The 27,488-nt window shown below is 41.9% G+C and overlaps 15 protein-coding genes across 15 annotated transcripts; 7 read left to right on the plus strand and 8 right to left on the minus strand.

Moving 5' to 3' along the window:
- Positions 1–32: 32 nt before the first annotated feature.
- TOT_020000121 (conserved hypothetical protein) lies at positions 33–2,442 on the minus strand (the record flags this gene model as incomplete). Its single annotated transcript, XM_009691856.1, has 6 exons — positions 33–86; positions 148–375; positions 472–1,666; positions 1,717–1,812; positions 1,869–2,110; positions 2,143–2,442. The coding sequence occupies 6 exons, from the start codon at positions 2,440–2,442 to the stop codon at positions 33–35; spliced, it is 2,115 nt and encodes a 704-aa protein (XP_009690151.1).
- A 306-nt stretch (positions 2,443–2,748) lies between these two features.
- On the plus strand, positions 2,749–4,848 carry TOT_020000122 (pyruvate kinase; the record flags this gene model as incomplete). The annotated part of the gene is made up of 1 exon (XM_009691857.1): positions 2,749–4,848. One exon carries the CDS (start codon positions 2,749–2,751, stop codon positions 4,846–4,848), a length of 2,100 nt encoding a protein of 699 aa, XP_009690152.1.
- A 131-nt stretch (positions 4,849–4,979) lies between these two features.
- On the minus strand, positions 4,980–6,035 carry TOT_020000123 (conserved hypothetical protein; the record flags this gene model as incomplete). Its single annotated transcript, XM_009691858.1, has 1 exon — positions 4,980–6,035. The coding sequence occupies one exon, from the start codon at positions 6,033–6,035 to the stop codon at positions 4,980–4,982; it is 1,056 nt and encodes a 351-aa protein (XP_009690153.1).
- A 343-nt stretch (positions 6,036–6,378) lies between these two features.
- On the plus strand, positions 6,379–7,235 carry TOT_020000124 (uncharacterized protein; the record flags this gene model as incomplete). Its single annotated transcript, XM_009691859.1, has 5 exons — positions 6,379–6,456; positions 6,492–6,659; positions 6,699–6,845; positions 6,880–7,074; positions 7,107–7,235. 5 exons carry the CDS (start codon positions 6,379–6,381, stop codon positions 7,233–7,235), a joined length of 717 nt encoding a protein of 238 aa, XP_009690154.1.
- Positions 7,236–8,081: 846 nt separating this feature from the next.
- On the minus strand, positions 8,082–9,785 carry TOT_020000125 (conserved hypothetical protein; the record flags this gene model as incomplete). Its single annotated transcript, XM_009691860.1, has 1 exon — positions 8,082–9,785. The coding sequence occupies one exon, from the start codon at positions 9,783–9,785 to the stop codon at positions 8,082–8,084; it is 1,704 nt and encodes a 567-aa protein (XP_009690155.1).
- Positions 9,786–9,887: 102 nt separating this feature from the next.
- On the minus strand, positions 9,888–11,471 carry TOT_020000126 (protein kinase; the record flags this gene model as incomplete). Its single annotated transcript, XM_009691861.1, has 3 exons — positions 9,888–10,966; positions 11,023–11,335; positions 11,379–11,471. The coding sequence occupies 3 exons, from the start codon at positions 11,469–11,471 to the stop codon at positions 9,888–9,890; spliced, it is 1,485 nt and encodes a 494-aa protein (XP_009690156.1).
- A 349-nt stretch (positions 11,472–11,820) lies between these two features.
- TOT_020000127 (cysteine proteinase) lies at positions 11,821–13,241 on the minus strand (the record flags this gene model as incomplete). The annotated part of the gene is made up of 2 exons (XM_009691862.1): positions 11,821–11,894; positions 12,032–13,241. The coding sequence occupies 2 exons, from the start codon at positions 13,239–13,241 to the stop codon at positions 11,821–11,823; spliced, it is 1,284 nt and encodes a 427-aa protein (XP_009690157.1).
- Positions 13,242–13,333: 92 nt separating this feature from the next.
- TOT_020000128 (hypothetical protein) lies at positions 13,334–13,494 on the minus strand (the record flags this gene model as incomplete). The annotated part of the gene is given in 2 exon segments (XM_009691863.1): positions 13,334–13,474; positions 13,483–13,494. Coding segments are annotated over 2 exon segments (153 nt in total).
- Positions 13,495–14,129: 635 nt separating this feature from the next.
- On the minus strand, positions 14,130–15,035 carry TOT_020000129 (putative ADP/ATP transporter; the record flags this gene model as incomplete). Its single annotated transcript, XM_009691864.1, has 1 exon — positions 14,130–15,035. One exon carries the CDS (start codon positions 15,033–15,035, stop codon positions 14,130–14,132), a length of 906 nt encoding a protein of 301 aa, XP_009690159.1.
- A 625-nt stretch (positions 15,036–15,660) lies between these two features.
- TOT_020000131 (ubiquitin) lies at positions 15,661–16,464 on the plus strand (the record flags this gene model as incomplete). Its single annotated transcript, XM_009691865.1, has 5 exons — positions 15,661–15,766; positions 15,885–16,018; positions 16,107–16,179; positions 16,218–16,375; positions 16,420–16,464. The coding sequence occupies 5 exons, from the start codon at positions 15,661–15,663 to the stop codon at positions 16,462–16,464; spliced, it is 516 nt and encodes a 171-aa protein (XP_009690160.1).
- A 240-nt stretch (positions 16,465–16,704) lies between these two features.
- TOT_020000132 (uncharacterized protein) lies at positions 16,705–19,187 on the plus strand (the record flags this gene model as incomplete). The annotated part of the gene is made up of 10 exons (XM_009691866.1): positions 16,705–16,902; positions 16,934–17,412; positions 17,442–17,592; positions 17,622–18,089; positions 18,197–18,349; positions 18,379–18,518; positions 18,579–18,705; positions 18,745–18,881; positions 18,914–19,090; positions 19,127–19,187. 10 exons carry the CDS (start codon positions 16,705–16,707, stop codon positions 19,185–19,187), a joined length of 2,091 nt encoding a protein of 696 aa, XP_009690161.1.
- A 104-nt stretch (positions 19,188–19,291) lies between these two features.
- Positions 19,292–21,939, plus strand: TOT_020000133 (DNA repair helicase; the record flags this gene model as incomplete). Its single annotated transcript, XM_009691867.1, has 8 exons — positions 19,292–19,552; positions 19,584–19,715; positions 19,754–19,970; positions 20,002–20,245; positions 20,284–21,133; positions 21,234–21,340; positions 21,373–21,523; positions 21,586–21,939. 8 exons carry the CDS (start codon positions 19,292–19,294, stop codon positions 21,937–21,939), a joined length of 2,316 nt encoding a protein of 771 aa, XP_009690162.1.
- A 47-nt stretch (positions 21,940–21,986) lies between these two features.
- On the plus strand, positions 21,987–22,740 carry TOT_020000134 (conserved hypothetical protein; the record flags this gene model as incomplete). The annotated part of the gene is made up of 3 exons (XM_009691868.1): positions 21,987–22,199; positions 22,239–22,379; positions 22,423–22,740. 3 exons carry the CDS (start codon positions 21,987–21,989, stop codon positions 22,738–22,740), a joined length of 672 nt encoding a protein of 223 aa, XP_009690163.1.
- Positions 22,741–22,867: 127 nt separating this feature from the next.
- TOT_020000135 (histone acethyltransferase-like protein) lies at positions 22,868–26,209 on the minus strand (the record flags this gene model as incomplete). Its single annotated transcript, XM_009691869.1, has 5 exons — positions 22,868–23,367; positions 23,491–23,598; positions 23,756–25,001; positions 25,155–25,905; positions 26,205–26,209. 5 exons carry the CDS (start codon positions 26,207–26,209, stop codon positions 22,868–22,870), a joined length of 2,610 nt encoding a protein of 869 aa, XP_009690164.1.
- Positions 26,210–26,245: 36 nt separating this feature from the next.
- On the plus strand, positions 26,246–26,758 carry TOT_020000136 (conserved hypothetical protein; the record flags this gene model as incomplete). Its single annotated transcript, XM_009691870.1, has 1 exon — positions 26,246–26,758. The coding sequence occupies one exon, from the start codon at positions 26,246–26,248 to the stop codon at positions 26,756–26,758; it is 513 nt and encodes a 170-aa protein (XP_009690165.1).
- Between the last annotated feature and the right edge of the window lie 730 nt (positions 26,759–27,488).

Genomic DNA, 27,488 nt, shown 5'->3' on the forward strand with positions numbered 1-27,488 from the left:
TCTATACATTTAATGTTAGCAACTTCTAGATATCAACGCCTATCTGTGCATAGCTCATCTACTTTAGATACTGGGTACGTCACCTTCTAATCACATGTAAATACACTTTAGACACTGGGTACGTCACCTAATCACATTTAAACCTACTTGAAAGTACTTTGGGTTAATTTTGTAGTATATTTGCTGTATCTGCTGTTGCACAAACATGTTCAGGTACTCGCTCTCGTACCCCTCGTATGCTTGCATTAGCCTTATGATGTGTTCGAACGAGTCAATTGTCGACGCTTTCCTCGGCAGAGACACTACTGTATTCAACATGGCCTTTTCACTCCTAAGGTTCATCAGCTTCAGCTCCTCCAGCAGTGCTATCATGTTCTACAACAGCGGTTAACCCCTTCAATACACTACTCAATCAGCTACACTATCATTTTGTACAATAGATACTCATAATTTACACCTATTGCCACTTACATTGATGCTATACTGTGCTATGTGCTTAACGTATACGTTTACTACGCCGTTAACCAGTTCCTTTGGATATGGGTCTCCCAGTATTCTTACTGTTTTTATTAGGTCAACTATGTTTCCACTTGTAAATTTACTTATGTTCTCCACTATAACACTGTACATATCACCAATTACACACTTTCTCAGTTGCGCCATTGGCATCAGATCCTTCTTGTCATCTTTAGCGTTATTTTTGTTTCGAATATTGGCGCTATCGACATACCTAGTTACGCGACCACTTACATGATCGCTACTTTCATCAATCACATGACCTCTCAGGCACTTCTGATACCTACTATTCATGGCATTCAGTTTTAATATGTCTATAACTCTATTGCAGTCGTTTAGCGACTTGATTACACTTTGACTTGCAACATTCCCATTATCAACTGGACCACCCATCAAACTACTGAATATGCTCGATTCCAATACTAAACTCGTCAACTCTCTCAAATATCGCCCATACAGTCCATCAAAAGCCAATCTCATTTCATCCCCTTCTTTCAATCTTCCTTCCATAAGTATTGCATGAAACATCCGTATTAATCTAAACAGCTTACTTTCACTCGTTCCGCCAATCACTTTCATATTGTCACACACAAACTTCGTAACATTTATCATACTAGCTTTCTCCACCTTTCCATTTTCTTTCTTTCCTCCGTCAGGGTTACACTTACTATCAGCGATTACATTATCATCGATGCTATTCTCACCAACCATGTTACCCTTAATAGTGCCATCCTTTCTTTTTTTCTGATGACTGCCGACATCTACTATCTCATGTTCCGCCAATTCCAATGCTATATCCAGTATTTTGATGTAGGTATCATCGTTTTTACTCTTTTCAGTGTTCTTTATCTCCTTGTTTATTCTTTCAATACATTTACTCGCCACTCGTTCCGATAAACTGTTACACATTCTCAGTGACACTATCAAGTCCAACATATCTTTCAGTGATATCCTTTCCACGTTACCTTCTATTGACCTTTCTATCACCTCTTTCATTATTGATGGAACTCTTCTTGTGAAATTCATGCTTAAATTCGACACAATCCTGTTAACTCCGCCACCAACGTCAAAATAAATCCTACTGCCTCTTAATGCATCCACACTCCTTGAATCGTCCGACTCATCTAAGCCAACATCACTTGAACCACCCCTAATTATTATTATTATCAACATCCGTATCAACATTTACTTTATTCTTACCTCTTATCTAGTGTGAACTCTGTTCCCTTAAAGTGGCCGTAATCTACCAGTTTTACTCTCTTCAGTATAAATCCTATTCTGCTACTCTTTCTCATTCTTTAATGTATTCCCAATCAATATCACTATATTTGTGAATAATTATAATTACCTACCTCATTACTTGGTTTAAGCTATATGCCATCGATACCAAATCTTGAAAAATTAAATTTTTATCTCCCTCGACATCACTGGTTGACTTGTCACTTTCACTTTTTTCCGACTCATTCAGTCCATTTACTTTCAAAAAATGCTTATATATAGTGTTAAATTGATCCTTCTTGTTTCTAAATGCTTCCACAATTTTGCTTAGGAGCCTTTTAATGCTTATTATATTGTAGCATCGACCGCAGGCTCTCTATATGTGTGTTTAATGTTCTTAAACTTTACCTTCAGTGAAATGAATTTTATAACTCTCCTCTTTAAATCAACTTTAACGTTTGGAAATGCGATTTTAGACCTCTCGTATGAACAATATTCACATGGTTGCGATTTATCTACTTCTGGGTCCGCCCACAATGATATGAGATCACTGGGTAGCGGCGTTGGCGCCAAGGCGTATCCTCCCAAAATGTATAACATTTGGTTAATTGCATAATCTGAGCCTTTTACACTGGCTTCTCCCTTAAACTCTTTCGAAAACAATTGCTTATTTACATCATTTTCGACCACTTCAACTTTAGCTTCCATTGAACAAAAACATACTAAACTATTATACAAATTTACTTATTTACCATCATATTAAACTTTTAAATCCATATTTATTAAGTATAAATTATTTTATTGAACCATATCACTATATAATGATGGAATCTTAACTCACGAATGTGTGGTCATAAAATTAGAAAATATCTGGTTAATTCATATTCTCCTTGAACCCAATGTCTCCTTTATTTAATATTTTTTAAAATAAATTTAATTATTTAAGTTTGTAGTATTATGTTGATATTTTAGTGTAGTATATTCTGTACATTTTTATTACGCATATTTTGGCAGATGATTTTACCTATTTTAATTTGTCTACTCACATCATCTAGAGCATCTCTTATCGGTTCAAAATGCCTATTTTTGTGTGCAATTATTGGATATAGAGGCTGGTCTGTGCACGGAGTGACCCCTTCGTGCCTACTTAAACAACATTACGCCTTCCTTCCCAGATCTTCCAAGCAGCCTGAGAAAAAGTACGCTGAAGAGAATACAAATTATAGAGTTCGCAACATAAAGAGGAATATATACAATGTTAAGGCCCCGTTCGATAAGGAGCACGCCATCGAGTACTTTTCCAGTTGTCTTAAGGCAAGTTGTAAGACGTTTGAGCCTAGTGAAATCCCAGAGGGGGAGATTTTAACACTCACGAAGCAGGTTGCAACGCTCGGACCCGCGACGAACAACGCAGAGGCCATAAAGTCCTTGGTGGACGCAGGCGTGGATGTGTTCAGACTAAACTTCTCCCACGACTCGAGGCTTTCGAAGTATATGATCGCCAAGACCATAAGGCAGCTGGAACTGACAGAAGCGCCAGCCAACTACCCGTACAGGGAGAATTTCGTAGTTGAGCACAAGTCGATACTAGGTGACATACAGGGGCCAAAGCTTAGAATCGGAAAGTTTATGCCGAATTTGGATGTTTCAGGGATGTTCCCGGGGAACAAGGGCTGCGAGTTTGTGGAGCTTAAGGAGGGGGACCTGTTTACGTTTGACCCGTACGATATACTCGGCACGAAGACGAGGGTGCAACTGGACTACCCGGAGATTTTGAAACAGCTGAAGGTGGGTGACAAGATCCTGCTGGACGACGGGAATTTGTCAATGAAGGTGGTTTCCACGAACCCGGAGGTGCCCTCAGTCACCGCGGTGGTGAGGAACGACTACAAACTGTTCAGCAGAAAGGGCTTTTCAGTCCCAAACGTGGTGCTCCCGGTCGAGTTTCTGGACGAGAAGGACGTGAAGGACGCGATCTTCTGCCTGGCGATCGGCGTGGATTTTTTGGGAGTCAGCTTTGTGCAGAACAAGTCGGACATTCTGTACCTAATTAACATCTTGAACGACTTCTACAAGTCAGAGTACTACAATCAGCTCCTGGAGAGGCTGGACAACCTGGACGTGGAGACCTTCGAGGCGAACAGGGAGGACACGCTGGTGGAGGACATTCTGAACAGGTACTACCACGAGTCGTTTTTACCCAAAAAGGACATGTTTAAGAAGCTGCTCCCGACGGAAAACGCAACTGGATTGGCGATCATCCCGAAGATTGAAAAGCAGGCTGCCCTGGACGATATACATGAGATTCTGAAGGTCTCGGACGGACTGATGGTCGCGAGGGGCGACCTCGGGATCGAGACTGACCTGGCTAACCTGCCGATCGTGCAAAAGAGGCTCATCCAGCTCTGTAGAGTAGTTTACCGCAAGCCCTGCATCGTCGCGACGCAGATGCTGGAGACCATGAGGTCGTCGCCCATGCCGACCAGGGCCGAGGTTTCGGACGTATCAAATGCAGTTTTCGACGGCGCAGACGCCGTCATGCTCTCAGCCGAGTCCGCCACCGGCGAGTACCCCAAGGACACCGTGAAGATCCAGAGGCGGATCCTCTTCACCACCGAGCGCGACCCCTACTTCCCAACAATGCAGATTATCAAGGAGATGTTGATTGACGAGAATTTGATCTCTTCCATCAAGGCCCAGAGGCCGCACCTGTACCAGAAGATGGACAACTTGCTTAAAATCGATATTCACCACTACAACGAGTTCCTCAACTCGAAGTTGCACATGAAGGAGGCTCTCGACAGGATCGCCGACGCCTTTTCCAAGAACGACGTCGACGCCATCGTGGTAGCCTGCGACGACGGCCTTGAGCTTTTGCAGTGGGTTTCCAGCCAGAGGTACGTGGTTCCCATCGTCCTCCTCACGCGGAACCCCGCTCTTTCGCGGCAGTCGCAGCTGACTTGGGGCGTCAAGTCGCACTTCCTTCCCGAGGGCGTGAACCCTGAGGACTACTTCCGGTTCATTGTCAAGCATTACCCTCCGAACATTCACGACGTGCTGTTTTTAAAGGCCAGGGGCAACCAGGTTCAATCGTTTGAAATGATCCATGTGTAACTGATAACTTAACATAATGTAAATTTCAACAGATGATGTAAATAATTTGACTTAACCAATGTAAATTTTATGACCACCTGTACAAATTAATAGCTAGGAGCACGAGGCGCTGTCGCTTTAACAGAGTGCGTTTACGCTATGAAACACGGGTAGTTCCACCTGATTCGGGACCTGTGCGGATTTTCCAACACGCGTGAGCCCTTGATTGCTTTAAGGTGCACCTGGAGCCTCTTCAGGTGTTCCCGGTCCTCCAAACTCAAATTCATGCTCCCGTCGATCCTGTCCAGAGTGGCGTTGAGGTAACTCATGCTCTCACTCCTACACATTTTCGACTTCGCTACAGCGGATGTTAGTTGTTCACTTTTCTCACCTGGCGTGTTGCACAGCCTGTTGAACAGGTGGTTGATAAAACGCGTTTCCGGCAGCTTGAAGTAGTGAATTCTCCTCAGTATGTCCAGAACTGTATTGTAGTCCGAGGTGTCTATTCTTTCCACAACTCGCCGTTTATTTTCTCGCGGGAGCAGGTGACTCACTTTAATTAGCGAGAATATCGACCCGTAGTCGATTATTTCATGGTTCAAGGCCTCCCTTTCCAGCCTTTGCAGCAAATCTGCGATGAATATTGTCTCCAACAACAACTCTGAAAACTGCATATACTCTACTGACTCCGACATATATCTTGTGTTTACTGACTTGACCTTGGTCCACAAAAAGTCCAGTATTTGATTCGATATTTCTGGCACTACGTTCGAGCCCGAATCAACTTTCCCGAGGAGTTTCCTGCTCATGACCAGCGCCACTGTCCTCAGAAATGTTAACAAATCCTGGTCTGATGCCGATTTTATCACATCTTCTGAGTAGTTGTTTGAGATTATTGCATCCGAAGTCTCGTTTTCGTCAATACACGAGTACACATACGATATCAGGGAATAGTCTTCAACTGACAGCCCCTTTCTGCCTATTATCTGAGGCAGCACGTGCCTCATTATACCTTGAACTTTCTGGTCATGGAGTAGGTTGTTTACCAGGAAACATTTGGATATCAGTGGAACATAGTTGTGGTTTATGCGTTCCTTCACTGCGTACAGCTCCGATATCTTAGTTGACCACACGTTTGCATATCTCTTTATCTTCCTTTTTGTTAATTCTTTGAACGACTCCAGGATTAAATCGACACTTGGACTCATGTGTAAATGTTGGACTAAAAGTTACCATTAAGCATTAAAACAAAGACACCATTGTATTATATGGACATAAAAACTATATTACACATTTACTTCCCCTCAAAGCTGATAATAATATGGATTCCATTGGAATCTTGGGAACGTTAATAAATCATCATAATTCCTTTTATCAGAATATTCGCACTTAATAAAATAAGCTTTTTAATTATTTTTCAGAGATGTGTAATATAATATATTTGATATACTAGTGTTTACTGTATTTATCGTTGAATAAACATATTCTCAACATGTTAACTAACATCGGATTTTTACCTTTTTTATCTACACATATCTTATTGATGCATAAATGAAATGTCGATTAAGTCAATTCTGCTCAATAAATAACATTTGTTCCAAGGGTGATGCCAAAAAGTTTATCAATCTTGTAGGTCGTAGCCACTTTTCATCTCAGCCCTTTAGGGAATGCTTAAAGTAAACAATTCTATTGTAAACACTGATATATTGGTTCCGCTTGAATTTAAACCTGAAAATATAAAGTTATTGAAGAGAGCTTCGGACATTCAATCTAGCAAGATATCTGTTCTACTGCACAAGCCTCCCGGTTACTTATCCACATACTCAAAAAATGTATTTTTTATGAGTCGCATGAATCACTAATACTTTTAGTCTACAAATTGGTCTAAAAATTTATTGACACGACAGAATAGATCGGAAAACGACATTCTGAATCGATTAGAGCCTTATAAACTGAATGACCTGTTCGCCTTGAGTCCGCTGGAAGCTAACTCAAGTGGTCTTTTGATATTCTCTCAGGTACGAATGGTCGTTTAAACTTAATTTAACTTAGGACAAGTCTCTCTGGGCTAAGTTTTCGTACTGCGAAGAGGAGTTCGACGTCGTTTTTAAGGACGCACTCACCGACTACAAGTTATCATTTTTACGGGGTGACATATATTTGGACGGGTACTCAGTCGGCCCCTTGGCTATAAAGGACACTCACAGCAATAGTCTGTCGATCAGCTTTAGGGGTTCCTCCCAAAAGGTTAGACTATCTTGCCAATTACCACGTTTTAGTTGCGGAGAATTTGCTTGTTGGCTGGACTTGAAATCAAGAGCTTGGCTCGCACTAGAATTTCCAACCTCAAGCTTGGGTCGCTTCTGCCTGGCGAGTGGCGGCTACTCAGGTCATATGAGCTGCGATAGCGTTTAATCATGTTTTTCTCTTTTTTTCTGCTTACTTCGAGACAGCACGGGTGGCGGTTCGAGAAGCTGAGGCCCAGGTTTAAAAAATGGGTTCGTATAGACCACCCTCCTCAGAACAGGTCAAACTTAATAAAGGTATGGCAGTATTATCACACTTAACATGTATGGGTGCTTTAACTATCAGTCCCTAAACTTTCCTTTACCATCTACACATTTTACTTTATAGCTGGATGACAAGTATAACAAGCTGATGTACGTCACTAACGGGAAAATATCCCCTAAGAAGCACGAGAAATTTTTAGAAACTGCTATTCACTATGTAAAGAAAGGTTCGGTTTATTGCTGCACTCGCTTTTTTAGGAGATGAAATACACACTTCCTGCCTAGCCTTTGCCAAGGGCGGCTCTCACGAGTACTTTGTCCTCACTTATCACTCATTTTCAGGCTGCTCGAGACTCTTTCCATGGATGACGTCTATCACTTGGAGCAGATGATCCCTGAGATCAACAGGGCCTTTCAGGGTATGTTTTAACTCATTCACCTTGTTTAGAGTGCGAAATGTCTGAAAAGCCCAAAATCAGCAAACACGTTCCCATCAAGTACTAACAACCGTACTCGTACATTATTTGTAATTTACCGATTTTTAAAACTTTTCACTAAATATAATAAACTGAGTACCATGCACACTGCCATTAACCGTTAGCATTCACACCTTCGTATAAATAAACCAGTATTTACTGCCTAAACTGGTATCTAATGACTAAACTAGTATTTAGTGGTTAAACGTGTATTTAAAAATTATACAATTGCCATTGCGTTCCCTGTGTGGTTTGAGCGCAATTACTTCTACGTCACCTTGATTTGCCTTTTCGGCGTGCTCGGGTCCTCCAGGTTCACTGTATCATTTGATCTTTTGGTCAACTCTTCTCTACCAGCGACGCTCCTCAGTGTTAACTTAAGCGGTCTTCGGTCGCTTGAGAACGACTCTATTAGGCGATACACCTTGAAAGCCTGTTCTTTCAGCTTCTCCAGCACCTCGTCGCTATCCTCGTCCGCGCCGGATTCTTCTGAGTATTCTGATGAACGGTCCACTGTGTCTTCTGCCATCTCTGTTAGTTCCCTTTTTACTTCTCCTTTTACTTCCGCACTTAATTCTTGTTTAATTTCCGATTTAAATTCCTCTTGTTTATGCTCCTGCTTTACATGTGACCTTTCTTTCGCCTTCATGCCTGACTGTGAGTCTGAATGCGACTCTCGTTCTCGGTTCAATTCCGACTTTACTCCCGCCCTTTCACTCTTTATTCTACCTCTTTCTGAGTCCATACTGGCTTTACTGTGTACAGGGCCTGTTTTATCTGTGTTTGCGGCACTCCTTGCTGCTTTCATGGCCGCCTTTTCTGCGATAGAGTCCGGGAAGTCTTCTTTCAACTCTATCTCCACTTCCAGCTCATCCTCGTGCTTACCTTGAGTGTTTTTTCCTGCCACCTGTTCACTTGCATCCTCCTTCTCCTCATCTTCAGCGTCTTGCGACTTCCGCGTGGCGCCTATCTTTTCCCATGCCTTCAGCAACAGGTCGTCCACTGGCGCCGTCTTCTTCGTGCTCTGGTCATACTTTTCAAACATCACTCGGCTGTTCAGCCTTCTTATTGCGAACATTTGTCCCATGCCGTAGCTCTGCTCCGAGTCCGAGACGTCCGAGTCGATCGGCTCCACTGTCATCAGCGGGGACTCCTTGCAGTGGTCGTTGTGCTTCTTGAAGTAGGGCACGAAGTCCTCGCAGTCCACGTCGTATATCAGCGGCGAAGGCACGTCGCTCAGCTCTATTGCTTCCATGCACTTCTTCTCGTGCCTTCTGCTCGTCGTGCATAGTATGATTGTGTGCTTCATGTTCCCGCAGTACACGTCCGTTTCGTTTGGCACCTTAACTTTCTGTGCGAACTCGCTTCCGTTACTTATTGCTCTGTTAAGTGGTATCTCCAAGAGGCTGTACGGTACGTACAACATTCCTCTGCACACTTCGTTATCGCACACTCTGTGCTCGTACTCCAACTTCATGTTTTTGATCCATTTTTTAACTGCAGTTACGCAGTCCTCCGTCCTCTTACATGTACACAGTGGCGGTATATAACCCAGTGGCGACGTTTCTCTGTTCCACTGCCAGAAGTCCAGCCCTAACTTTCCGTGCCTGTCCACGAATTCTCCGTCTGGGCTCAGCGGCGAGTAGTCTCCTGAGTGTACTGGCCAGAAGTATCCTGGCACTCTGCTCCACTGCAGATCTTCGTACAACTTCAATTGTCTTTCCAAATTTACTTGTGTTTTTTTTTTCAGCTGCCCATTCTCCTTCACCGTTACGTTTTCCTCATCTGCTCTTATTGTCTTCAGTATTGAAAAATCCTTTAAGAGCTGTGGATCTTCTATTGTTTTTTTCAAAAACTGTTTCGATTTCGTCACCTTTTTAAGCCAGATAAGCTCCTTTATCACACATGAGTAGAGCGGCAGCTTCAGCATTGCTTCGTGGTACCTTGTGCTCTCGTTCCCCTCCTCCTCCATGTTTTACTTTTATTTTTACTTATTTTTAATTTACATATTAATTTTTCTCATTTTCTACTCACTAATATATATTTTTACAGACTTTTATTATATTAAACTGCCTTATTGGTACGTGGAGGGGTGTAACGTTCGCCTCTGAATTTTGAAATCGTACTCTTCTCTTTCCATTCTTTCGTACCCTTCCAGGTAACACCGGTCGTACTTCGACACCTTTGTGGTTATGCTGTCGTCCGACAGGTCGCTATCCATTCTCGAGAATCTCGTTTCCACGCTCGACGCGTTGTGCTTCATCTTCTCCTTTTTCTGAGGTGTTTCCCAGCTTGTTTGCGGCCTCTTTTCGCTCCTCTGTTCTTTGCTCTTCACTCCCTGCGGCTTTCCCATTTCTATTGAGTCCTGGAAGTGCTTCACGTACTCCAGTATGTTTATGTTGCTCGTCCTGTTGTGGTACCTTGCTTTGTACCTAGGCTCCCTCTTGCTCTCTTCCGAGCCGTACACGTCTTGGAAATTTGACAAATTTACTAAACTCTGTATTGAGTTATCGCTTTTGTATTTTGCTATTTCTTCTCTCTTATCTCCTCCTTTTCCTGCCTTCATCAGCAGTGTATACCAGTCTTTTGACGAATTTCTTTCTATTTCCTCCATTTTATCTTTTTGCGATGCTTTGTGTTTCATGAAACTTTCGTAGTCTGCTTTGTTCAGTGTTGCCAGGAACAGGTCCGTTGCTGGTTCTGCCCAGAAACTGTACCCTAGGCACTCCATTGCGCTTGCTCTTTTGTTCGGGTCTCTCTGCAGCAGACATGACAGCAGTGCGTTTAACTTCTGGCTTCTGTACTCAAGCGGCAGCGGCACTCCCGCCTTCATCTCCCTCGACAGCTCCGCCAGCGTCGTCGTGTAGTGGAACGGCGTCTTCCCCGTCGATAACTCGTATAGCACGCATCCCAGTGCCCACATGTCCATTTTATCGTCGTAATTTTTCGTTGTTGACAGTAGAAGCTCTGGGCACCAGTAGTACGGCGTGCCTACACACGAATTTGCGAACGAGCTCATTCCTATTTGTCTACATAGTCCGAAATCTCCTATTTTGCACACGTAGCTCTTATTTCCGTCCTTGCTTTGCTTCGTCGAGAGCACTATGTTTTGTGGCTTCAGGTCTCGGTGCAGCACCTTTCCTGTTTTCGTTCCTACGAATTCATGTTTACACACTTTATCGTTTTTTCTTTATTTTTTTTCTTCTTACCTATTTTACAATTATGGCAGTATGCTAGTGCGAACATAAGCTGCAATGCTATATCAAATATGACTTGTTCGTTCACCAGTTTGTAATGTTTGTAGAACTGGCGCATATTTTCTCCCAGGTCTCCCGAATCGCAGTATTCCATCAGTATGTACAACAGCTGTCTCTTTTTATCTATCATTCTATCTATGTATCTGACTATATTTGGGTGATTAAGTTCTCTTATGACGTTGACTTCCATTACCAGCTGTTGCTTCTCCTTATCGCTCAATCCTTTATATGGCACTACTTTCCAGCAGTACAGTTTTCCTGTGTGCTAAAATTTTTATCAGTTTTTCTTCTTTTTGTCTATTTCTTACCTTGTGCCTCACTAGGAATACTTCTCCGAAGCGTCCTGATCCCAGTCTTCTCACCACTGTGTAGTCTGCGATTCTTTCATATCCTGACGTCATTTTTTCTCGGCGATCTTTTTATTCTTTTTATTCTTTTATTTCCATGGGGAGGTGTGTAAGCTCTGGAAGGTGGCATGCACAACATTTGTTTCCTTTTCTGGCTCATTCCACTTATTTTTGTTTTCGCACCTCTTCCTTTTTACCTTTTATTTTAACTTATTTTATTTTATAGCCAGACTACTTTATTTATTACTTTATTTTATCTATCAATACACACTTGTTATCTTACACATAGCTACCTGGCTACCAATAACTACCTTTTTTTCCACATATATTCCAAGTGTCTTATTTATCACGTATGATATGAAACAAAACATTTATTTGGAAAACAAACTGGCAAAGTTAAATATTAAAGTGACGGCGTGCCCATCTTCGCCAGGTTATATTTCATCAGTTTAAGTATTAAATCTTTATTTTGCGAGGCTATGCATAGATAACCTGGATTGTTCGTGGCGCAGAATTCATGTTAATCTAATCTCAGGCCCTGGGCTACGATGTATTTATGGGCGCCTTGACTAAATCCTAATCTTACACTGCGTAAATAGCGAACGAGGTTAAACCGCAGTTGTTTTTGTACTCTTCGCTGTTGCGCTCCAGGAGCACATATCCCTTCGAGCCCCAGTCCTGACCGAACGAGTTTTTGAGTATCCAGTGGTTACCCTTTTCGTCGAAGCTCACGCCGATCAGTGTTGCGAAGTGGTTAAGTTCTGGTCCGCACACGTTCATCGTTCCGTCGGCGTAGAACTGCCACTCATCGTTAAGAGCAACAGGCACAGTCAATGGTCCTGCGTTGAGCATCAGTGCAACGAGGTCCGGGTCGTAGCTGTACGAGTATGAAGGGAGTTTAAATCTTTCTTCGTTGAGGTCTGGGCATTTGGTCTTTGCTCTTTCGACGGACTCACTTTTGTAGAGGCCAAGGTCCTTCACGTACTTGTAACCGAGGACAGGGTTGTTCGGAGTTCCCTTTGTTTGTACGCAGTCCACGAGCTGATTCTCACTGAGGCTTACGGTCTTTTGAGTCGTCTTTTTAACAAAGGACTCTGCGACTGCGACTGTCGAGTACGCCCACGAGTACTCTCCTTCCTGCTGTGCCTTAACAGGTGTAACAAATCCGTGTGCTCTCAGGTCAACTGACATTGGCCTCTCGTTGTTGTATGCAACTGGCTTATCCTTTGGGAGGTTCAACGACAGCTTCATTGTGTACTTTTTCATAAATTCCTTTGCGCTCAGGTCGCCAAATCTGTTCATTCTCTTCGTGTACATCACTCCTTCCTTCCTGTTATGTTGGTTGATTTCGTTAAGGTTATATCTATAGTTTGTGAAGGCTGATTTTTTATGGCGGTAAGAGGTGTGTTTTCTTGAGTAGTCTTTGTTGAACTGGTTATATTGCAGGTAAATCAGTGCCTCTTCCTTCGGATCAAATTCAATGGCCACTTTGTAGAGCACTTCTGCGACCATCTTTGTAAAGTCTTCTTCTTTCTGATCCTTAATGGTTACAAAGTTATCGAATTCTAGTTTTTCAAATTCTTTGGACAACAACTCTTTGTTCTTTTTTACAGTGCTTCTTCCTGACGACAACACTATTGCTACGAATGTCGTTATGAACAATGCAGCTGCAAGCACTATAACTACTATAGCACTGTATCTTTTAAGCAATGCCGTAACTGTAGTTCCGAAATTTTTCTTTTGGTTGGCATTGTCCTCCACAAGGACGGACTCAGTGTCAACGCGCTCAATAGCGTCAATCTTAATAGGATCTATTTGCTCCATCTTAATGAAAAGTGATAACAGGAATGCGAGTTTTATGTTTAGGTTGTGGGGAACTTTGACATCACATGATTGGTTCCCATATGTATGCTAACTCAGTTTTCCTGTCTATTTTCCTTAATTCCGAGCCATCCATCATCAAAATTTCTTTTGATGCCTCCAGATCCACTCAAATCCTCTACACCGTCTCTTTTCATTGCCTCTAACCCTATTGACTTAATACAGCCTAATTGTATCTGATAACCTTTTTAACCATTTTTGCACGTTTTTTTTATTGTTTTATTTTTTATTATTTTTTTTACACCTTGTCTTTTTTTTCTTTAATATTCGTTTTTATTCTTTTTTTGTCCATTTTCTGTGTAATTGGCTATTCCAATTTTCTCCTTTTGCTGTTTTTTATTTCCTTTTGCATTTGTTTTAATTCATTATTATTTCTTTTTATTTATTTATCCTCTTTTTGCTTCAATTTTTTAGTTTCTTTTTCTTTTCATCTTCTATATGTGCATGTATGTGTTATATTATTTCTTCTAAATTTTAACATATTTTCCCTTTATACTCTTATACTATGCTTTATCATAATACACATACTTTGCTTTATTCATTTTTTATTTTTTAAATTGTCAATTTTTTTGTTTTTTTTCTTTTTTCCCACATTACTGTATTTTTTTCTCTCTTTTTTTCCTTTCCCTTTTTGTATTACCAATGTTTTTATCATAATTTTTAATCATTACTATTATACTTTTCTATGTTTATCCTTCAAATTTTAATATTTTTATATGTGTAACTATTTCAACACTCTACTAGCCACTTCTTCACGTACTCACTTATAATTGGCTACACATATTTATAATAATAAACACATATATTACAAAATAAAAAAATTAATTTGTTTTACTTGAGCAGTTTTTGGAATTCGTCGTAGAATACGAGAACCAATGCTCCTCCCATGCCACGCAAAATGTTTGCGAATGCTCCTTTATAGAATCCTCCCATTCCTTCGTTTTTCATTATTTTTGCGAAACAGTCGAAGCTGTTTGCGTACATGATCTCTGATGTTGCCTTCTTTCCTGACATCATCATCATTCTTCTTCTCACTGTGTCGAGTGGGTACGAGGCCAATCCGGCCATGATGGTTACTGACTGCGCAATTGTCCACTTGAAGAATATGTTTGCTTCCTTTTCCTTTTCTCCAAAGAATACTGACTTTGCGCTATCATACATTCCGAAGTATGCTCCTCTGTACACTATGATTCCCTGCACTGATACCAGGAAGCCTTTGTACAGAGAAAGCACTCCTGTGCTCTTCTGAATCTTGAACAGGCAGTCCAAGAGTCCGCTGAACTCTCTCTTGGATCCTTTTCCCACGTCGCTTGCCAGTCTCGTTCTTGCGAAGTCCAGTGGGTACACTATCAACAGGGAACTGGCTCCTGCCAGGCCTCCTGATGCCAGGTTCGCTCCAAAAAATTTCCAGAATTCCGTCTTTTGGTTATATTTGGGGAACATTCTTTTAAAGTAATCTTTAAAGGCGAAGTTGAATGCTTGGGTCGGGAAGTATCTGATTACGTTGGCCAGATTTCCTCTCCACAACGACCCTACTCCTTGTTCCTTCGACACTCTCATGAAGCAGTTGAGTATTCCTGAATATCTTGGAACCTTTCCGCTCTTGATATCTGGGATTGAATCTTGGGTTTGTATCAACATCTTAACTCTTTCTATTGGAGCGACTGCCGTCTTTGATACTGCTGCTGATACGCCACCCATCATAAAATCGACCAAGAAGTTCTTATTCACATCCATTGTTCGGCCTAATATTTGAAGAAAACTTTCTTAATGGTTCCAGGTTTTGACAATTACAATAAACTTATGTTAATTTAAGTTTAATAAATGGTAGTGATGTAGTGAAGGGTATGCTAGCACTATATCTGTTAAAGGTGATGTCATAAAGATTCATCAATGACCTTCACACAAATACTTTAACATTTTAGGCCTTTTCAATTTTAAAAACTCTTCAATTTAAGCGGTTTTAATTACTCAAGTCACTATTATTACTATTTTTACGATCCATCATGGTTCCCAAATAACACCATTAATCACACATTTCCTTCAGGCTTCTCTACACATTTCAACAGGAAAATATTTATATGTTAAATTTTTATTAATTTTTTGTTCAGCTTTGTCCATTATTGCACACATATTGATCTGGCCCATAATATACATACACATTTTTTTTAAAATAAATCAAATTTTTTATTATTTCAAGAATTTTATATTTTAAAACATATTGCAATCTCTTAAATTAATTTTTTTTATTTATTTGGTTTCCTTATTTTTTTTAAAATTACAACATCATTTACTCGTTATCACAAAATATATCACTAATTATTTTTTAAATCCATCTAATATTTATTTGTATAATTAAAAAATGTTTAAATTTATCATATTTTACTTATTTTGCATTTATGGAACCCTAGTGTTGTCGTTAAGAAGGGATAAATCGCATAAAAACCTAATAATTAATACTTTGAACAGTTAGAATCCATATTTACATTACCTCAATCATATATTTAATAATATTTACACCCTTTCAAATTTTCAATTTATTTAATTCATTCATACTTTAATATTTCTAATAATTTTTATTGATAGAAAAATTAAACGTCCATGGTGATATAAATACATTTGAAGATATAAAAAAACGCCTAGCAGAACAACATGGTATTACGGACTATGAACTTATCTCAAACAATAAAATCTTGAAGGGTGATGAAATTTATTCAAGAGTTAGTAAATAATCAATATGCCATATACACACAAATAATCAAGCTAATAAACATATAACTAATTGATCGATATAATAATATTTAATAGGATAAGCATAATGATTTAAATTTGGTCTCAAATGTTAGAGGCGGTTTAAACCTAACGGTCGAAACGATGCAAGGTAACCTTCCAAACTTTACGACCGTCAAATCATCACAGGAAAGAGCATACAGGTTCAAGTATCGCAAAATGAAACGGTTTTGGATGTAAAAAAGAAGCTGGAAGAAGAACAAACTATTCCGGTTGACCAGCAGAGACTGATCTACAAGGGTAAGCTTTTGGAGAACGAGAAAACAATTGCAGACTATGGAATCAAGGTAACATAATTATTTTAATGGAATTGTCACATATGAATTTTTAGGACAACGAAGTGTTACAATTAGTTTTGAGACTTCGAGGTGGATAGTGGGTGGGTGTACCATTAATGTTTTAAAAAGAGTTAATTTTTTTTTATTTCAATTTCTTCCAGCAGTTTAGATTTAAATGGTTCCATTCTCATTTTGTTTTCAGTAATGTGCATATGTTGAATGGTAGCAAATCGTGGAAGGTGATTAACATGATTTTTATGCTAAGTGCACATTTATATTTGTGTCATTATAATGGTTTCTCTGCACAAAATAACGCTAATTTATTTGTTTTTTAAAATATGGAGAAATTGATACCTCTCATCAGTCGTTTGCATAGTGTTTTATCGTGGACTGGTGACAACAGCATCGACCTGCCTGCCATTGCCGTAATTGGGGCTCAATCGGTCGGAAAATCCTCAGTTTTAGAGGCCATTGTTGGATTCCCCTTCTTGCCGAAGGGTTATGGCATCGTTACCCAAAGACCGCTAATCCTCCGGGTATGCTCCGTGTTACATATTATTTTTTCAGCTGTGCCACGATAGGGGATCTAAGGACGTGGGCGAGTTCGCGCACAAGCGGGGTGTGATTTACGACGACTTCCAGAAGATAAAGGAGGAGATTCGTCTTGAGACGGAGAGGATTACCGGGGCCACGAAGAACGTGTCCTCGGTGCCCATCTTTTTGAAAATTACCTCTCCGAAGGTCATCGATTTAACCCTCATTGACCTGCCGGGAATCACCAAGGTGCCCGTTGGCGACCAGACCAACGACATCGAGATGCAGATTCGCCAGATGATTCTGGAGTACATCACCAAGCCCACCTGCATCATCCTCGCGCTCTCGGCAGCCAACACTGACATCGCCACGTCCGACAGCTTAAAGATGGCCCGCGAGGTCGACCCTTCGGGCCTGAGGACCATCGGCGTCATCACCAAGTGCGACATGCTCGACAAGGGCGTGGACGCCATCGAGCTGCTCCAGGGGAAGATCTACAAGCTTCGCAAGGGGTGAGTGCGCGCTTTATAACTTTCCGTAGGTACGTCGGCGTCGTTTGCCGTGACAAGGACGGGAACCCTGACTCTCCTCACGACCACAACGACGAGGAGGAGTTCTTCAAGAACCACCCTTCCTACTCTTCTATCGCTAAAAAATGCGGCGTCAAGTACCTGACCTCGCTGCTGAATGAGGTAAGCTTCCGGGTTTCACGCTCTTGTAGATGCTCACTTCGCACATCAAGGACATGCTTCCCTACGTGAAGTCGAAGATACTCACCATCTTACATGAATACGAGACTGAGCTGGCAGGTACGTTGCTTCATCCTCACCCTAGTTCAGTTTACGGGGTCACCGACATCACCAGCACTCCGGGCGCCTGCCTCTTGCACTTCTTCAGCAAGTTTTCTCAGAGGTTCAAGGACACTATCGACGGCAAGATCGTTCCCATGCACCACACTTCGCGTCTCTACGGTGGTGCCAGGATCTACTTCATCTTTAACGACAGTTACTTGAAAACGTTAAACGCGTTCAGCCCTCTCACTGGCCTTTCCGACATTGAGATCAGGACAGCCATAAGGAACTCAACAGGTCCCTACTCAGCGCTATTTGTGCCAGAAATCGCTTTCGAGAACCTAGTTAAGAAGCAGATTAAGTTACTAGAGTGCCCATCGCTCCAGTGTGTCGATCAGGTACGGACCGTTTTAAACACACATTTATCTGTAAAACGCGGCATCTATTTATCCTTTAAAACGACTTAGCCAACACCCTATTCATTTTATTACACGTCGTTCTGTAGGTCTACGATGAGCTACAAAACATCCTCGAGAACTGCGAGGTTCCTGAAATAAATCGCTACATGAACATGAGGAACAAAATTTTAGCGGTGGTCAAGGACCTGCTTAAAGAGTGCTTGGAACCGACCAAGGACATTATCAGGAACCTCATCAAGGTATCTCTTATCGATTCAATTCTTTTCAGATCGAGCTTGCTTACATCAACACCAACCACCCTGATTTTTTAAGGAATGCAGCTCTGGCTGAGATTTACAACAGCACTGGCATCACCCACCGGCACGAGACCCAGAACCCCTTCATAAACCCAGCCAATCACCTTCTCAAGTCCGAAACCGTAAGTTTCCTTGCGCCGAACATTGCTGTACAGTCACACTTTGACGTCAGGTTCGACGCCACTCCCAATCTACTCTTCCAATCGAACGCAGAATTCTCTCCGAAACCCTTGACCGGTAAAAATTTTGAAGCCTCTCCAAAAACGGTGCTTCACAACAACAAGGTCCTTATTGAGAAGGTAGGCCTACACACACCTTCCCCTCCCAATCCCCTTCAGGCCAAGGAAAACTCGAACGCCATCTGGCTTCCCAACATTCCTAAGGTTGTGATGCTGAACAATGACCCTTCGGAGCGCGAAGTGGTTGAAACTGAGCTGATAAAGACCCTGATAAGCAGCTACTTTTCAATAGTCAGGTAAGGATTAGATTCCGCTCATTTGCTCTCAGAAAAAACGTAGCCGACGCGGTACCGAAGTGCATTATGCACTTTATGGTCAACAAAGCCACGGAATCCTTGCAACAGGAGCTGATTGCCAAGTTGTACAAGAAGGAGCTCTACGACGAGCTCATGGCGGAATCCAAGTGCGTCATTGAAAAGCGCGAAAAGTGTATCCACGTCGTCAAGTTAGTCTACCTACGCCCCTAACGCAATTAATTCAGGTGCTTGAAGGAAGCCCTGGCAAACATTGAGGAAATGTCGGAATATAAGCTGTTTAATTAGTCGACACCAGAATTCACACATTTACTTTTCATTTTTGTTGTACAATATTTTTTAAACCGTCGTAATGTGCCTTTCGTATCAATTTAAACGATTTTTGCATATTTATGTCTAAAAAGTCAGTGTTATCCGAGAACACTTGGGGGTCACTCCCGTTCACCATCGACGGAAGCGAGCAATGGATTCGGAACTTCCGGGACTACTCTAAACTAAGATTAAAGGACAACCACCTCACCAGGCCCCTTTGGGTGTGCCCGGATGGCTACATATACCTGGAGTTGTTTACACCTGTGAGTAAGCAGGCGTTGGACTTCATCGTCACCATCGCAGAGCCAGTATGTAGGCCGGAACTCATTCACGAATACCAAGTAAGTAAAAAATTGAATAAATCTCCCATAGGTTACGGTATTCTCGCTGTATACTGCAGTTTCAGTTGGACTCACAATTGATGAGCTTCTAAACAATTTAAACAAGTTTTCTAAGAATGTGTTGCCCCCAAAGCTCAAAGACGCAATCTTGAACACAGCATCAGTGAGTTTATGCGGTTTTAAACTAAAAAAACACTTTAGTCATTCGGTAAAATCAAGTTGGTGTTGCGCGACAATCGCTACTGGATAGAATCGTTCGAAAGGAAGGAATTGGACTTTCTGCTAACGAACCAGGAGATAAGGAACTCTCGAATACACTCGAACATTTGGGGGAGCTCGTCACAAATGACAGAAAACTCGCAGAGCGGCCTCAACGACTACATAACGATATCGGTTCCGACGTCGGACTTTACATTCGGTACGACGCCAGTTATAATATGAATTTGCAGTTTTCAACGCAAACCCCGAGGTTCCCGAGACCGACGAGGCACCAATATCGAAGCTCGGACTGAGGAATGAGAAGAACAAGGTCACAGAGGTGTTCTCCTTCGAGGTTCAGCAGGAGAAGATCGAGGAGTTGAAAAGGGAGGCCCTGCAGACAATGCGGCGCCCGCTGGTAATGGAGTACGACTTCAGAAAGGACAACAACTCAGCATCACTGAACTGCTGCATAAGGTCTAATATTAAAATCAGGTACGGCTTACAAATTTCTCACACACATTCCCTCCCAGGTACTACCAGGAAAGGGCCCTGAGGAGGATGTTTAGTAACGGAAGAGCAAGGTCGGGGATTATAGTCTTGCCTTGTGGAGCAGGCAAGACGCTCACGGGCATAGTCGCGGCCTGCACAGTGAGGAAGTCGATCTTTGTCCTTACCACCTCAGCCGTGGCAGTGGAGCAGTGGATAAAGCAGTTCCTGGACTTCACGAACATATCGAGGAGCAACCTGCTGTCCCTGACGGCGGAGCACAAGAGGGACCTGTGGGACGAAAAAGAGGCAGGCGTGCTCATTTCCACGTACACCATGATGTCGTACTCGAGAAAACACCGCGAGCACACGGAGAGGATCCTGAACCAGATCAAACAGCGCGAATGGGGACTGCTCATATTCGACGAAGTGCAGTTCGTTCCGGCGCCCGCCTTCAGGAGGATAAACGAAACGATCAGGTCGCACTGCAAGCTGGGACTGACGGCGACCCTCGTGAGGGAGGACGACCTGATTCGGGACCTGCAGTGGCTGATAGGGCCGAAGCTCTACGAAGCAAACTGGCTTGAGCTGCAGGAGAAGGGGTTCCTGGCCAAGGTGATCTGCAAGGAGATATGGTGCCCGATGACGGCGCCCTTCTACAGAGAGTACTTGAGGAGCACGACCGTGAAGAAGAGGAGGCTCTGGTCGTGCAACCCAGTTAAGCTGATAACCTGCGAGTATCTGCTGAAGTTCCACGAGTCACGCGGCGACAAGGTGATCGTGTTCTCCGACAACCTCTTTGCACTGCTACACGCCGCAAAGTTGCTAAACAGGCCCTTTATTTACGGGAAAGTTAGTTCTGCGGAAAGAATCATCATTTTAAACAAGTTTAAGGTGAGTGGTTTAGGCGGTTAAGGGCTGATTGATTTATTTATTGATTTATGAATTCGCAAACCATAGTCAATATTGACACATTAAAGTCAACAATTTTCAGAACGAAAATACTTTCAACACGATATTCTTGTCGAAAGTCGGAGACAATGCGCTTGATATTCCATGTGCGAACGTGGTGATACAGATATCATTCAATTTCGCGTCGAGGTATTAATGCACCGCAATCCATTTACGTTTAGGCGCCAGGAGGCGCAGAGGCTCGGCAGGATCCTGAGGCCGAAGTCAAAGGCAGACGAGCACGGCTTCAACGCCTTCTTCTACAGCCTAGTCAGCAAGGACACGCAGGAAATGGTCTTTGCCGACAAAAGGCAGCAGTTTATCATCGACCAGGTACGTTGCTGACCTAGCCTAGTTTGTGTATTTCCATTTAAAGGCCTACTAATACGCCTTAGGGTTACGCCTACAACGTTACCAGCTCCTCCGACATCGTTAAGGACACCAGCAACCTCATCTACACGCGCGCACACATTCAGCAGGAGCTGCTTCAGGACATCATCACCTCCTCCGAGGACGTCGACGAGGAGGAGGAGATCAATCCCACGGATTTGTTTACACCTAACGACGAGAGCTCCATACAGACCTCGGTATCGCAGAAGAAAACGGGGCTCGCCGGTCTTTCCGGCTCCCTCAAGAAACAGCTCCAGTACAAGCACCTGCTCCCTCCCCCTGAGAAGCCCCGTAAGAAGGCAAAGCCACCTACGGAGCAACACCCGTTCTTCAAAAAGTTTTTTTCCTCTGTAAAATGATTTTTAATCATCGTTGTTTGTAACATAGTCCACTTTACACCTTATTCATGTTTACCAGTCCTACCTTTGGTGCTTTCATAAGATTCCACCCCTTTTTCAGGAATCCTACCACCAATTCTGCTTTAAACTACCAGATTAAAGGCGTCAGATCCTTTTCGGCTTCAAACAGTGGTTTTTTGGATCACATCACTCATATTAGGTCCAATCTTTCCTCACTTCAGGACGACCTAACATTTTTGGCATCGTCGAACGTAAAATCGGTATTTAGAGTCAAATTATCCACTTACACTCACTTTTAGCAATGTCACCTTCTCGAGCTAAAGTTTAAGGATCCTTCCAACTCAACTTTGAGCTCAAAGCTGTCCCACTTGACCAACAAGGGTGGCGAGCTCGAGAGGCTTGTTTACAAGATTCTGGACAATAGGCTTCGCTACAACCTGGTACCGCACATCAACTTTCTTTACTCCTAATGCGCTTATTCAGGCCAAGAACCGGCGCATTACCAAGGACAGCAGCTACAAATACGGCATCGTTGGCGTTTCCATGGTCTGTGTGTTCGGGTCTCTCGCTCTTTCTCTCAATCCCATCTTCCTTGCCGTAACTCTCTTCGACTTTATTTCCTTTTTTAGGGCGCCGCCGTGGGTCTTTACTTTTACAGGATCGTTTTCAGGCAGTCGATGCTACGCAAAGGTACGATGTGCAACATCCATGCTTATTTACACACCACGTCCATACGTAACACGTACACACGTAACACATACACCATACATACGCTTAAGCCGTATATACATCACTCGTTAATACCACATTAGCCACCAACTTGAACATGGAGAACCTGATTCTGGAGAACCGGGACAACAAGAGGCGTCTCTCTTTTCTCGTCAAGGTCATGCTCTACCGTCTGGGCAGCTTGGAGCGCGAGCTTCGCCTACTTCCTTCTGCGGCTCCTGCCCACCGCCATGAGGAGCATTGAGGACAGTCCTACGCACAGTGACATCGTCAGCAGTGGGTTTTCGTCCATGAACCTGTCCACTCTCCTTTTGGCCACTGTGGCCATAAGCTTCAATTCTTCTATTACATTCATTTTATAGTAGTCATGCTGCACGCCCTCGTTGTGCTCTGCGTACTCGAACACCTTGCTTACGTTCACTTCGTGTTCCCAGTTTTTCATCAACTCGTAACTACTCACATGGTCCTTTCTTGCTGGCAGTGGCTGCTCCAGTATTATGGATGCATTTTCCAGGTTAACCTGCTCCACTCTTATCAGGTCAGGCACTCTTATCTTCCTTTGCTTCGAACCTTCGTATCTTTGCTTTATGTCTTCAAGACTCAGTTTCTTCGTCATGAACGTTTCTTCGAGCGCGTATCCGTGCTTCTTGTAGTACTCTCTCGTTCCAATTCCTGCGATTATTGCCATTCTCCACAGACCTACATTTAATTAGTCAATGTTGTATATTCGTCATTACTATCCATCTATTTATCACATATATATCCATCTATTTGTCTATCACCTATCAATCTATCCATCTATCTATCAACAGCAATGTTTACCTCTGTATATTGCTATTATCTCCGCTGCTATTATCAAATTAGTTCCAATTCCTCTGTGCTGTGATGGCTCGTTGACGTCCAATTTTTCTCCGTGTGCCACCACCACTCCTGAATTATTTGTCAGTTATGTATTTTGTCACACATTTAGCTAGCTACTTATTACTGTAGGCGATAGATAAGTTGACTAAGCTACAAATCGGTTAATTAGCAGATAGTGTAACTACTACCAACAACTACATATATCGAGTGTTTTTACAGTTCTTACCGTAGACGTGCAGCTCCCTTATCAGTCCTGCTCCTGTCAGGCACCTGAACTTCGATATGCTTTCGTCGTACTCCCTCCGGGCGCTCACTCTCAGCCGCAGGAAGCCGTATATTATCGTCCTCTCCTCGTTCTCGTAGCTCAGGAAGTACTCCGTGCCTCCTCTCGTCTCGTACTCGCGCACCACCAGCTCCGGCACTCCTATGCCCGACTCCTTCACTTCTCTGCATCGTATGCAGTTGCACTTAAGTCCCAGCTTCTTCATCTTGTTGAGTATCAGCTGTCTCATGTTCGTGTAGTTCGTGCCTGCTATTATTGACGGGTTCGGGATGTCTCTAATTACTCTGTTGAGCCTTATCCACGGGTGCACTGCTCTCTTCGCCTTAATGAGCAGGTTCATCAGCAGGTTCGCGTCCACGTCGAAGTAGGGTATGTACTTGCCCTCCTTGTGCCACTTTTCAATTTCAGTGAACGGCGTCACTTCGCAGGGGTATATTTTCCACTGGTCCGCCTGCAGGTCCTCGCTCGAGAGCACGTACTTGAACATCTTCTTGTCCTCTTCAGGGTCACTTCCTGGCAGGTCCGGCATCAGGTGTATATCTACCTTGTAGCAGTTTTCCTTAAGCAGGTGTATTGCTCTGATCGAGTCCTCCGTGCTGTGCCCTCTGTTAACGTAGTCCAGTATTCTGTTGTTCGTGTGCTGTATTCCCAGCTGCACTCGCGTGCATCCGTATCTTCTCAGCAGCTCTATTTCCCCTGCTGTTATTCTATCTGGCCTCGTTTCCAGCGTCAATCCTATTATTCTGCACTTACTTCTTTCGTTCAGCTCGTGCTCTAGCTCTATGCTATATCTTTCTCTTGCTTTACTCAGGTTTTCTGGGTATATGTTCGCCGCGTAGAACAGGTCTCTTACGAACTCCTCCTGGTAACTTCTTGGGTATCCGCTCCACGTTCCTCCCAGCACTATGATTTCTATCTTATCTACTACGTGTCCGTTTTTGTACAGTGTGTTTGCTCTGTCGTAAAACTGCTTCACTGCGTCAAAGTCGTTTTGGTTTGCTCTCAGCACTGCTGGTTCTGTCGACAGGTAACTTCTCGGCTGTCCCGGCTCATTCGGGCAGTAATAACAGTCCTCTGAGCAGCTGAACGTTCCTGGACTCGTCATCACTGTGATCACCACCACTCCTGAGTTAGATCTTATTGCCTTATTTCTCAGCAGGTGCTTCAGCCTACTTCCCACCATGACCTTCTGGTTCCCTTCGTTTTCTTCCTGTGTTGTTCTTTCGTTATCCACGCCGTTAGCTGGCTGCGACACAACAGTTCCATCACTCCTATTACTTGGCTGTGACTCAACCGTTCCATCAACTCTATTACTTGGCTGTGACTCAACCGTTCCATCAACTCTATTACTTGATGAACTCTCTTCTTCATATTTTTTATCAACTGATCTCTCTTCATCCTTTACTTGATTCTCTTCAAGCTTTTCTTGCGATATATCTTTCCCTTCTTCTTCGTCCAGTGTTACACACTGCAGAGACTCTAGCCTTTCGAATATCTCTCTTTTCGATGGTGCCAACTTATGCTTCCTTCTCAATCTTGACATTATTACGTTAAGGTCGTCATTTTCCATTTTATCGTAGTAGCTTTCTATCAGGTCAACTATGAACTCGTCCAGCTTCGTCAGGTTTTTAGTGTCGATGTTCAGGTACGTGTCTCTGTATCTATCGAAGTTAAGCCTGCTAAACGTGAAATCTTGCGGCGTCATTCCATCCTTCTGTTCAAACTTTCTTTCAAACTCCTTCCACTGGTCCATTGATTTTGCGAACGATTCCAGGTGCCTTCTTCTGTGGTAGTCTTCGAAATCCAGCCTCGTCACTCTCTTCACTTCTCCTGCTGCCTTTGGGAACCCATCTCTTGTTGCTGTAAAGAAATTCTTCATTTCCTCGCTACTATCTGAGTCCCATTCCTCTGATATCGCCTCAGAATCGCCGTTTCTGGTCACATTTAGGTCATCCTTAATAAAGTCTACCTTAAACTCTCCATTTGATGTGGTTTCTTCATTATTAAAAATGTTTTTATCATTCAAATCCAAGGAATCATCAAATGGTTGTGTACTAGTATCAAATTCTCTATTTCCAAAATCAGAATCAGAACTATTAATTTCCTTAGTGTACGTTGAATCCATTTATTTTAAAATATTAAATTAAATTCAAATAAATACTGTAGAATCTTAACAAAAATGTAATAAGTAGCACATAATACGAAAAATAAATTATTTCATAAAAAATCAAATTATTAAAATAGAAAGAAAATAAATTTTTAATGGCAATTCCCTATCTTGAAAAATAAATAATATAATCTGTTTTACATTAATTTCATCTAAAACACTATTTTACCATTGTTAGTTTTTATTATTTTATAAAATGTACTATATTTTTACTTTACCTATAACGCCATTAAACAAACAATTTAGTTCCCTTTTAAAAAGTACAAATGAATACTAACACACCTTCCTCTGATACTTCTCATGGCATTTTGGAGCAACTTGAAGATTATGTTAGGTTCAAAATAAATCTTATAAACGGGCTCATGGACTTAAGAACCGACGTACCGGATGGGAAATGCAAAGAAGCTTTCGAAGATGTAATTAAAACCTTTTCTGACGTTGATATATTGGTCGACTCACTCACCCATAAGGTTGAAAGGGACAAATCTTTTGTAAAATATATTCACTCAATTTTAAAATCTAATGACTCGCAAATGGTAAATTTACTAAAGTTGGCCCAAACTGTTAACGAAAAGGGAGGACTACCTGCTGACTCAATTACAGAACATAAATCAGAGCCATCAGATCAGATCACTGTTAAAAACAAAGACATTTCAACTTCAAATATAACTAGTAATATTAAAAAACGTCAACCTTTGGAAAATTCAAAACTAACTACAATACACAGGAGAAAAGCAGTCGTTACAAATTCCGGGATCCCGAGGTGGAAACTAAAATAATCTTTTAGATGTATGAAGGAATCTTGTATTTTAAACTGGATTTAATCTAATCATCTTAAATTTAATTTTATTAAGATATGTTATAGAGTAGATTATTTACACGTAAATCAACATACACATTTTTAGATTAAATGTGGATTTTTTGTATAAAATTATGTTTTTATACCAAATATAAACTGTTCTTAATGTTTGTATTTAAAATTTTAATATTGTCTACTTTAATACTAAAAATTAGATACAATGTGCATGAGTAGCTTAGACTTCCGTTATGTGGCAACCCTTGAATATTTAATGCTGCACCTAAGATAATAGGTAAAAGGTGCCACATAAAGCGTGATATTTAACCAAAGGTGTCACATAAAAGGATGAATTTATATATTAGGTGCCACATAAAACAATTTGTATGTAATATAAGGGGAAAATTTTCCTATTTGTGGGATTTAGCTTTAAGTGGCATCTTTCACCCCAGTTGACTAGATCCATATAAAATTGATTATTATATTCACAATATAAATACTCTAAGTCTACAACTCAAAAATTTAAAAACACCGATCTAGTATTGAATTTAATCTTTCGATACTTCTTTCATTTTGATTATATTTTTTAGCGTTTTTTGTCTATCATTTTGTTAGATAACGTCGAAAATATAATCTTCCTTTTCATTCGTCAACGAACACATTACACTTAATCACCATTTTCTAATTAAGGCTTATTTCTGTAGAATAGATTA

The sequence above is a fragment of the Theileria orientalis genome, chromosome 2 (assembly GCF_000740895.1).
Source record: "Theileria orientalis strain Shintoku DNA, chromosome 2, complete genome".
NCBI lineage: Eukaryota > Apicomplexa > Aconoidasida > Piroplasmida > Theileriidae > Theileria > Theileria orientalis.